This window comes from Hemicordylus capensis, chromosome 5 (assembly GCF_027244095.1).
Source record: "Hemicordylus capensis ecotype Gifberg chromosome 5, rHemCap1.1.pri, whole genome shotgun sequence".
Classification (NCBI taxonomy): Eukaryota; Metazoa; Chordata; class Lepidosauria; order Squamata; family Cordylidae; genus Hemicordylus; species Hemicordylus capensis.
The window spans coordinates 37,545,605-37,557,074 of NC_069661.1; the positions used below are offsets into that span (position 1 = coordinate 37,545,605).

The following is an 11,470-nucleotide window of genomic DNA, read 5'->3' on the forward strand; positions in this document are numbered from 1 at the left end:
AGCTTCCCTTTCCTCCTCGCTAACTGAGATCGAGGGCGCGTGACAACATGATCCTTGACTTTTTGAAACAGAACCCGCCCAATTATTGCACCTATCCAAATGATGGGTGTGGCCATTGGGATGGGCATGGCTGTCATGGTGGGTGTGGCTATGGGGGCTGTCATGGAGAGTGCCTGCACGTCTGAGTTTGAGATTACATCATTGGTTACAAGAGCACAAAAATGTTCCTTTTTGAAATATAGGAAGACCTGGATGCATAGTCTGAAGTTTGTAATCCTGGCCAAAGTGGCTGCGCCAGGAAAAAAAATGGAAGGACACAGAAGAGGCAAAATGCACTGGGAGACAGTGCCAGAGTCAGGCACAAGCTAAGCAAGCTGCAGTTTAGGGCCTCCGGTTATGAGGAGCTTCTGAATTAAAAAAGGAAAAGGGTGGGGAAAGACTGGATTTCAAGTTTTACAAAATATATTTTCATGAAAAGAGTAGTAGTAGTAGTAGTATGTTTATTGCGGTCACAGACCAGATTAACAAAGAATAACAATTTTCATGTAAAGATATTTCTAATGCAAAGAGGCATATCGCAAAATAATTGTATTTTTTTAAAAAAAATTTGTTAATTATCCATGTTTGTTGGATCTTTGCCAAGTAAAAATAAAGCTTGATTGTTTCTATTTTCATTTTCCTTCGGGGTCGGAATCACGTGATGCTACTATGGGGGTCTTTTAAATCTTGACACAGTCTAGGGCCTCAGCAGCATATCATAATTCCGCCGGGGAAGGAGGCAAATGCCCCTTGTTAGACTTCTGAACGCAAAATAGCGTTGTATTTCACTTTAGATGCTGTCATGCTAAACATAAGCAGAAACGAGTCCACCTGATAGCCGCACTCGCAGCACATAAAAAGTGCCTTCCACGCTGCGTGAAGTTGTCGTTTGGGTGCTGGTTTTTTCTTTCCTGACAACAAACGCGAAGGAAGGAAAGAAGAAAACAAGAAAAGCAGAGAGAAAAGGCAGAAGGCCCGCCCCCGTTTTCAGCCCCGCCCTCTCCCGGTCTCGGCAGCGGCGGCGGCGTTTGGAGAGCTGGCGGTGCTGGTGCGGCGGTGCCTCGCCCTTTGCGCGCGCTCAGCGGCCGCCTTTTTGCAAGCGAGGCGCAGCGGCTCGGGGTGCTGCCGCCGCGACGCCTTTCCGCTCACTCTCGCAGAAGCAGCGGGACGAGGAGGAGAATGCTCCCGGTGGTCGTGCAGCTGCTCCGGGGCGGCAGGGGAGGGAGATGGCAGCTGCCGCTGCCGCCGCCGCCGCAACAGCAGCCCTTGACGCTCCTCGTCCCTCGTCCACCAACCGGCGGAGGGCAAAGTCAAGGCGGCTCTTTTCTCCAGACGGACCAGCTGCAGGTGAGTTGAGTGTCCGGAGAAGGAGGGAGGGTGAGAGGAAGAGCGAACCCGGGGAGCAGCTGCGGACTTGGGCGCTGCTCTGTCTCCTTTTTCTGGGTTCAGGCCTTGGGGGAGAAACTTGCGAGTGCAGTGCACGCGCTTCCTGGGCTGGGCAAGACGAGGCGGGCGCTTTGTTTGGGCTTCTTTGCTTCTGGGCTTCCTGGATTGTTGGCACTCTGAGAGCCTCAGGACAGGAGACTCGCCTGCAAATAGCAGAGTACAGTATAAAGTTGCACTTGGTTCTGGATGGGGACGAAGCTCCCTCTCCTCAGAGACGGAGCTTGCCTCAGAGGATGTAATGGTATTTTCAGGCTGGGGTGGGACGGCTTGCAACCCAGCGGGCAGGGCTCAGGCTCTGAATCTGGAGGTCTGCTCTCTGTTCTTGAAGTTCTGGGTCGCCCCTTTGCCATTCAGTGCAGTCAAATCATGTTCTCTTCTCCTTCGGTCGATTATGTGTATTGTCAATAAGACTCTCATAACTTCGCTTTTGTAGCATGGTGCTTTTCTCATCTGATCAATGCCGAGGAAACCCAGAGCTATCCCAGACTTGACACCAAAGGCAAAGGGTGTGTGTAAACAAACTCTGTTTAAAAGAAAACGTATGGATCTGTAGAAACTTGGAGGTTTCTACAGACTTGATTCCAAGACACACAGCATGTTTGAGATGAATTTGAAATTTGACTGTGCCTCCAGACCAGAAATGTTGCTCACAGGGGCGTAGCAAGATTGGAGGGGACCCAGAGACAAGATTTTAAAATGGGTCTCTTACTGATATACACACACACAAACACACTTCACCATATATCGTGCACTCACACTCACATCCCCATTATGAATATGGTGAATATCTAGTTCACATTGAATCTAGTTTTTTTACTCTCTGCTCCTGCCGATCTCCAAGCGACTCAATATAATTCATAGGGGGTGCAACATGGGTGGGTGGGGAGATGTGATGTGCCTCTGGGGGGCCCCTCGAGGCAGTGGGCCCCCGAGACGACTGCTTCCCCTTGCCTAATGGTAGTTACGCCCCTGGTTGCTCATCAGGATGTAGATGAGTAAAGGAGAACGAAAGGTGCATGTGCAAAATTCTATGCTTTGCTTCTATACACAAAACCACTCATAGCATTTTAATGTCTCTAAGGCAATAGTCCTGAAATTAGGGGGTATGCCCCAATAGAGGCAGTGGGGCTGGCTTTTGAGTAAATGTGTGCAGGATTGCACTTCAAGGCTGCAATGCTTACTGTGGAGTAAGGTCTAGTGAACTGAGTGAGACTGGCTTTAGAGTAAGCATGCACAGGAGGATCATGCTGTAAGTGTGTTGAGTTAGATCCTAAATGCACATACATATACACACAAAAAGGAGGAAGTTCACCTTCTATGCCACTAATTTTGAGCATTAAAATGTAGATTGTGTTGGGGTAATCCATCAAGAGTAGGTGCTTTGCTGTAGTGCTACAAGGCCCAACATTAATCAACACCAGAATGCTTCATCCTTAATTAGCCTGTGTGGGGATGGTCCCATAGGAGAGAGCAGTTAATTCACTTAGCTAGAGCAGTGGTTTTCAGCTTATTCTTGCTTGCATGCTTGCTTTCCTCTCTTTGTCTTTGCTGTGTCGTTCATTCTCAGTGAGTTGTAGAACAGCTCCCTAGTGGTCAGCGGCTGACTAATTTTATTTATTTATTTATTTATTATTAAATTTATATACCGCCTTTCATTAAAACAATCCCAAGGCGGTTTACAAGATTATAAAAATGACACAGTTAAAATATAAGCTAAAAACATAAAAACAAATCTGATTAAAAATTTAAAACACAAACATAAAAACAGTACTTAATACAAAGAGCAGCAGCAAAGACAACCATATCAAAGCCTGGGTAAAAAGCCAGGATTTAACATGCTTTCGAAAAGCTGTGATGGAGACCGAGGAGTGAATGGCCACTGGGAGAGCATTCCAGAGTCTGAAGGCAGCAACAGAGAAGGCCCTGTCCTGCATGCACGATAACCGAGCCTCCCTCATTGTCGGCACCTGGAGCAGAGCCCCCTCAGATGAACTCGTCAAGCGGGCAGCAACCCTTGGGAGCAGGCAGTCCATCAGGTATCCCGGGCCCAAACCAACTAATACACCAGTGCTTCTGAAAAGTTCTGAATGAATACTGCACTGGTGCTAGTGTGTATGTGTGGGACTTTCAGTAACCTCTGTGTCACCCCAAAACATGTCCCTGAGAACTGTGTGACCCCCAGGAATATGCTTTCATGTGACACAGAGCACTTCCTGGGTAAGGAGAGGTTGTCAAAATTTGCCCTCACCATTAAGAGAGCAGTGGAGCTAAGCAAGTTGAACTTCTCAGAAGCACTGGTTTCTTCCATTGTAATGGTGCTTTGTCAGGATGCCAGCCAAAGCTGCTAGAGGCAAAGGCCAATGGGGGATGAAACCAGGACTAACCACTGCAGCAAGTATTACACTAGTGACTTCCAGTATGGAAGTAACTGCAGATCCCTCCCCCCCCCCCACCTTCCCAGCATTAATATTTAGAATGTACATCCATACCTCAGGTAAGTAGCTGGCATTGCAGCAGCTTCTGTTGACAAGAGAATGCAAATCTTTTAGATCAAAGTTCTCAGAACTCTGTACACATCCATCAACAGATGCTCAGCCATCCGCTTCACAACTTCTCTCACTTCGTGCCAAGCCTTTATAAAGGAGTAAGGGATTTCTGCCTTTGTAAAGCCTCTAGGCATTTCTCAGACATATGCATTTGGCAGCATTTATTTAATTGTTCAGGAAAAGCAGGACTGGGAGCAAGCTTCTTGCTGCTTAGAGACAAAGTCATCTCTAAAACAATATTGACTTGACCTGATCAAAAACCAAAACAAATGTGTTCCTTCAAGATCCAGAGTTTAAATCTGTCACCTGCAGCATTCTTTTCAGTTCTTTATCCAGCCATGTCCTAGTTCTGAAAGGGCAATGAATCATCTATAGAAAAATGTCTAACAGTTGATTTGGCACAGCTGTAGCCTGCTCAGGTTGAGTCAGGTATGAGGAAGATATTGTTTGGGATACAGAAAATCTTCATAGAAATGAATTCTGTAAATAACTTGGTTATAAATCAGCAGAGCTCAATAAATCTGTAGCTGCTGGCATCTGCTTCTAGTTGTTGCAAAAAGCTTTTCTTCATTACCATAATTCCTAGAACTTTGTAGATAGGATACAGTACTGTATGGTATCTTCAGAAGCCCATAATATGTCATCTTTCTTACTGTTACCAAATTGCCCATCTCTCTGTTCAAGCAGCTAAGCATCTTACCATTGCCATGTTTGTGCTATAGAAAACTACACAAATAGGTTTTGTTTCCACTGACCTTGTATGTAAATGATATGAGGTACCATTTGGCCAGTTAATCAGTAACCCCTTTGGTTTTTGCTATTTTGGAAAGTATCAGGCCGAACATTACGAAGCATCATGTTAGCATACTTCACTTATGTGTTCACCAGCACATTCTTAAAGCTCTTGAGCAAGTATTGTATTGCTATCTCCCATGTCGAAGCTCCCTGGGAAGGCTTTCAGTATTCAGATTAATTCATTACCCTATACTGTTTGTTTATTTATCAAATTTGTATGCTGCCCCAAAGTTCCATCTCTGTGCGGTTTGCAACAACATAAAACAAATTAAAACACAAAAGTAAAAACCTTAGAACAATTTAAAACAACAATTAAATTAAAAAGCTTGGGTGAAAAGGACTTTCTTTAAGGACTTTTAAAAAGTTGTCAGAGAGGGAGAGGCTCTCATCTCAAGAGAGAATGCATTCCAGAGTCTTGGGGCATCAACAGAAAAGGCCCGTCCCTGTGTAGCCACCAGACAAGCTGGTGGCAGCTGCAGACGGACCTCTCCGGACGATCTCAATGGGCAGTGGGGCTCCTAGCGAAGATGATGTTCCTAGTGAAGAATATGCAATACATATATGTATGTTTTGCCTTGGGATTGAGAGACGAGAAATCACTTGGGTCTCTCGTACACAAGTGCATGGAGGGAGAGGGCAAGAAAGAAGAGAAATCTAGTAATACAGACTTAACACATGCTGTAGGGTTTTGCTTACAGGGCTTTATAGGTTATAACCAGCACCTTGTATTTTGCCCAGAAACGTATTGTTAGCCAGTGTAGCTGTGTGTCCAGGGACAAAACTGGCTGCCACATTCTGTACCAATTGCAATTTCCGAACTACATACAAAGGCATCCCCACATAGAGTGCATTGTAATAGTCAAGTCTGGAGGTACCAGCATATGAAACACTGTTCTGAGGCAATTTATCTCAAATGGATGCAGCTGACATTTCAGCTGAAACTGATAGAAAGCCCCTCTGGCCACCACCTCAACCTGGGATACTTGGGAGAGGTGTGGATCCAGAAGCACGCCCAGACTGTGCACCTGTTCCTTCTGGGGTAGTGTAATCCCATCCAGAACAGGCAGATCAAAATCATCTCCCAATTTCCAACCCTGCACAATAAGTACCTCCGTCTTATCTGGATTCAGTCTGTTATCTCTCATCCAGCCCATCACTGCCTCCAGGCAGGCATTTAAGGAAGTTATGCCTTCTCCTGATGATGTTGACATGGAGAAATAGATTTGGGTGTCATCAGCATACTGAAAACACCCCACGCTGGATCTCCTGATGATCTCTCTTAAATATTCTATAACGCATATTTAAAATTTGTGTGGTGTTTCCTGAAGGGAAGGTTATATGCTTGGGTTGCAGTGACATGATTGATATTGACTTTTTGTTTGTGCCCCAGAAATATAAGCCTCTATGTGTACAAGAAAGCTTTATTTACTTTTGATGTTATGACAGATATATAAAATTCATAATCAAAATCCTAAAAGAATAGCAAGATGTTATCAGTAGCTAACAGCAATTCTCTGTCATAGTCAATGCTGAAAATGTGCCTTCCATTTTTTATATAATCTTGCAACAAATTCACTTTCAAACCTTTACTTTTGCCAGATTTAGAAAGTTAAATAAGAAATTGATTAATTGCAAGGGGATTTGGGAGGTTAGAACCTGTCCTGAAGAGCCTGTCCTGTCCTCCTGTAACCAAGGGCTGATGTTTTATGACTGTTTTTATATAAACAAACACAATTAAATCATGCAAACATAACTTGAAAGTATGTGGTGTTTAAAATGTTTGTCTTGCTATGGAAACTCTTTAGTCCTTAATAGTTATAGGCTGGGATCAACAGATTGACCGGCTAGCAGACGAACATTGTGGTTGTCACAAACTTGCCCCTCCCTCAATTTGCAGGAGGAGCAGAGTCTTGTCTCTTAATACTGTGCTACAAAGGTACTCGGAGTATTTTAGAAACACAGCTCAGTGATCTCTGCCGCCTTTGCCAGAACGAAACTGGGATTACTGGCAGGGAGGGATGCTTGTGGTGTGAATGGCTTACTGTATCTGTGTTTCCTTAAAAGGAGCCCACCTCCCCATATGAGAAACAGTTGTTTTAGGAACAGTGTTCCCTCTAATATGGATTCCCAGATGTTTTTGACTACAACTCTCAGAATCTCCAGCTGCAATAGCTTTTGCTTGGGAGTTACGGGAGTTGTTGTCAACAACATCTGGGAATCCCTGTTAGAGGGAAAACTGGTTAGGAATAAAGTACATTTAAGCCATATGAAGATCGAATAGTTTAAGAATATTAGGGAGGGTGTTGGAAATCAAACAAGCATTGAGAACTATTGTGTCGTTGTCTTACTGGTAACAAGAGCAGCGGCATAGTACAAATAATTGGTGTGACCAGAAGGGCTCACTAGCTAGGATCAGATGATTGGTATGGTAGTGGTCTTATAAGCCATCTAGTCTAATTTGCTCTTTGATTAAGGAAATCCAGAGCTAGGGGATCCCCCAGAGATCATTTTGATCTGCCCGTTCTGCTGCTTCTTGAAGACTCCCATTGAGAAAGAGTCCACAACCCCCCTAGGCAACTGGTTCCATTGTTGAGCTGCTCTTACTGTTAAGAGGTTTCTCATAAGGTTTCATTAAATCTACCATCTGTAACTTAGATCCATGAGATCCAGTCGTGTCCTGTGGGCAGCAGAGAGCAAGTCTGTCCTATGCAACAGTCCTTCAGGTATTTGAAGAGTGCTATTATGTCCTGTCACCTTAAGTGATGCAGCGGGGAAATGCTTGACTAACAAGCAGAAGGTTGCCGGTTTGAATCCCTGCTGCTACTACATCAGGCAGCAGCGATGTGGGAAGATGCTGAAAGGCATCATCTCATACTGTGCGGGAAGAGGCTATGGAAAACCCCTGGCAAAGGAAACCACAGGCTCTGTGGGCACCAGGAGTCAAAATCGACTTGATGGCACACTCTACTTTACCTTTATTATGTCCCATCTTAATCTTCTCTTCTCCACACTTAACATATCCAGTTCCATCAACATGGAACTGCTGATGACTCATGATTTATTTTCTAGACCCCTCATAACTTATTTTCTAGACCCCTGACTGGTCTTTGTTGCTCTCCTTTGAACCCATTCTAGACACGATACTCCAAATGCAGTCTGACTAGTACGGAATAAAGTGGAATTATTACTAAGAATTATTACTAAGGATTCTCTGGGGAGGAAATGCTGGCTGAATGTGTAGCTTATGCAATTTGCAATTCACAGGCAAATCTTTTGAGAGTTACCATTCAGGGGCTGGTGCTTGCTTGCTCTGTATGGGATCAAGTTGAAAAAATTACAGTCACAACCAGGTTCTATGAAAAGAGAACCTACAATCTGTTTCTATGGTTGTTGTGGTGATTGAGGAAAATGCCACAAAAATTATTGCTGGGGCATATGCATTGATAACATGTTCCTGTATGTGACAGTAATCATGGGGGAGGAAATGAGAGTGACTGATTCGCAGGTGTGTACTGGGCATAGATGTCAGGTATTTTAGGACTGGCACACATAAAACAGACCCTCAAGACACACCTGTTTTCTCAGGCTTTTAACTGAAATTAACTTTTATCTAACTGTTTTTATCCTGTGAAATTGTTTTAACATTTTATTCTGTGAAATTGTTTTATATTTGTGTTAAATTGTGTACACTACCTAGAGATACATGTATCAGGCTGTATGTACATGTGATAAATAAATTAAACAGCTACCATATGGAGGCAGTTTCAGATTGCTCCCAGTTTGCAGGTTTTTAATAGCTCTCTAATAAACCATCAGGGGTTTTCTCCTTGCCATTCCAAACCTGGTAATTATCCCAGTACCTTTTTATGTTTAGAAACCCTGCTTGAGTTAGAAGGGTAAAGAAGTCAAGCTGGTTTATGCACCTTTGATTATATTCTTTATTGTGTTTAATAAGAATATTAAACACAATCAATGCTGAATGTTTGCAACTGCACCAAACAAGTGTTTCCCATTTCCTTTCAAAGTCCTATCAAATTATGTATAGTTGGACAAATGCAGGTTTTGTTTCTAATACATGGAGGGTTCTCATGACACTTACATCCCCTTTTGCACTGACTCACTTCGGAATGGGTCCACAGATCTTTTAGCTCATGGTAGGGGTGAAATATCTGATAATGAGCATTGCAATCCATGTGAACTTGGGATTTCATCCTATACCAGTTGCAATGTCCTGTCTCCCTTTCATGACTAATGATGATGAAGGTCATATCAGACCAGCTGCTACAGGCTACCCTCAGTCCTGCTGGGGGAATAATGAAGGCATCCTAGGAACAAATTCTCTGTCAGTCACACACAACAGCTTATTTGCTGTAGTGGCCATTGGCCCTCTGCCATGCAATTGTGACTTCACTTCAGGTGAAGTTCTCAATGAGTGAACATGTACGAAGACTTAAATAGTACAGAATACGTATGAACCTGGAAGAAAATGAGTATTTGTGAAAAGTTGTTTCTCTTAGATTTTTTTTTTAATGTTATGTCTGTTCCCTAAGACTCTAAACTAGGAGGCAATAAAATGCTCTATGAAATGTGGTACAATGAGTTTGCAGTGGTGCTTCAGAGGGATTCTTCAAAAACTGCAGTTGGGCTCAGAATCAGTATTTTGACACAGTGGCCTTGACTTTAAATATACCTGAGATTTTCCACATTTCAGTAGGAAAAGATGCGTTTGAGTGAATTTTGCATGGTTTCTTAATTCTTCAGTACTCTGACAATTATCAAAGTGAATGATTTCAAAATTATATAATTCAACAAAGATATTTCATATATGATCTGCAAACCATTTTTGTATTATTTTTTTAAAAAATAGTTAAGTATCAATAGCAAAGGCAGCTGAGAACACTGTTCTAGACATCCAATGGAGCTGACAGCTATATTGTAATTACAAGTTATTGTTCCACACTTGCCATGCAGCTGAAGCTTTTGATGCCAGAAGTGCTGTGATAGTTTGATGCCAGAAGTGCTTCATTTCTCTATGTTGTGGGCTATTGGGGACACAATACTAGCTTCCTGTTGATTGTCATGTGCCAGCTGCTTCCCTCCCTGGAGCAAATTCATCCCCTCCACCCATCTCCAACTGTGGCTAAGCAGTTTTCGGTGCCACTATTTAGGCTAGCCAGAGTTTTGCTCAAACTAGGGATCTAAAATATACTTCAAATTGAAATTTCATGTTCTTAGTTCAAAGGAAACCTTGGTTGACCTTAATCACAGTTAGTTATAAAGCTGTTGCCTGCAAACTGCAGTCAAGGGAGAGATGTACTCGGGTGACTTATAACAATTATAATGTACTTGTAATTCTCTCACTAGGGTGGGGTGGGCACTCTTGGCCCTCCAACTGTTGTTGAGCTACAACTCCCATCATACCCAGCAAATTGTTGGGAAAATCCTCTGGAATCTTGCCCTCCTGTTTAATTCAGTCCCTTGCATCCATCCTTCCATCAAGATTTGAAAGAGAATGGGGCGTCTTACTGAACTAAAGAGGATTAGACTAGGTTCACGCAATAGAGCTTGTTGCCTGACAGAATTGAGTCAAATTCAACAAGGTGTGTCTGCTCAAATTAGCTTTTTATCCATGATCATGAAGGCACAGTACAAGTCAAAATGTCTGACAAGTAATGCACCCCGAAGGTACGCAGTTGCTAGTTCATATAGATTAAAAATAAGCAAGCAAATCAGTAAACCCATCAATACATGTCATTTGTAATTAAACAGATGTTTTCATGTGGTGCCAATTAGAGCAGCCTTGGACAAGAGTTACTGTTTGGCCTTTCTGCCCTCCTTATTGGTATCTTCTGGTGTCAGCTATGTTTCTTTTTCTGCTGAGTGGGGAATTTGTCTCATGACCTTGGCTACATTCATTATCTCCTATCAGACTCTGAAATGTTTTTCTCTTGGTCGATGGGCCTCACATCCTTGACTCGAACAATCTTGTTCAGGCCTACTGGCCCTACATTATGTTTAGAAGCCTGAACCAGACTTTTATATACTTATTTGTAGGCCTGGATTAAACATTTCGTTATCGCAGCCACAATAAATTGTGATGGGGTTAAACAGCTGGAGGGCTAAGATTTCCCATGCCTGAGCTAGGGATTGGAGTTTTAAAGCTTTTGATTATATTATTAATTTAATTTATATACCACCAACTTAAATGGGACAAAACTGATATTTAGTGCAAGTGTGCCACTCGTAAGAACTTTGTGTGAAACTCACTGATAGAAAAGCTTTTAATGTTTTTCAAACAATTGTCTTGGTAATATTATTTTGGGAATGAGTGTTTCATAATCAAACAATTATGTGTGTGTGTGAATTTCAGTGTTTAATATTGCTGGTCTTTCATTGCCTCGATCCAGAAATAACCTTTTAGGACTAATATTAAAACAAAGGTCAACCGTTTTCCTAACTTGTATTCATGATTGAGCAAAATTCATTGCTGGGTTCATCCTTCTCTAGTTTCATGGACAGAATGCCTTTGACATAGATGGTTTAATTTAATATATATTTTGCTTTGAATATATGCTTTTATAGAATATGAGCTTAGAAAACATACATAAGGTAGTAATTAAAAATTAGGCAATTCAACATGCAAC

The 11,470-nt window shown here is 42.5% G+C and overlaps 1 protein-coding gene across 1 annotated transcript in view; it reads left to right on the forward strand.

Annotated features, from left to right (window-relative positions):
* Nucleotides 1–783: 783 nt before the first annotated feature.
* The window catches only part of MCUB (mitochondrial calcium uniporter dominant negative subunit beta), a 103,205-nt gene continuing 92,518 nt past the window's right edge, over nucleotides 784–11,470 (forward strand). Inside the window, exon 1 of the mRNA XM_053256415.1 lies at nucleotides 784–1,386. Within this exon, the coding sequence (XP_053112390.1) occupies nucleotides 1,219–1,386 (168 nt within the window). The 5' untranslated portion in view covers nucleotides 784–1,218. The remainder of the gene's footprint in view (nucleotides 1,387–11,470) is intronic.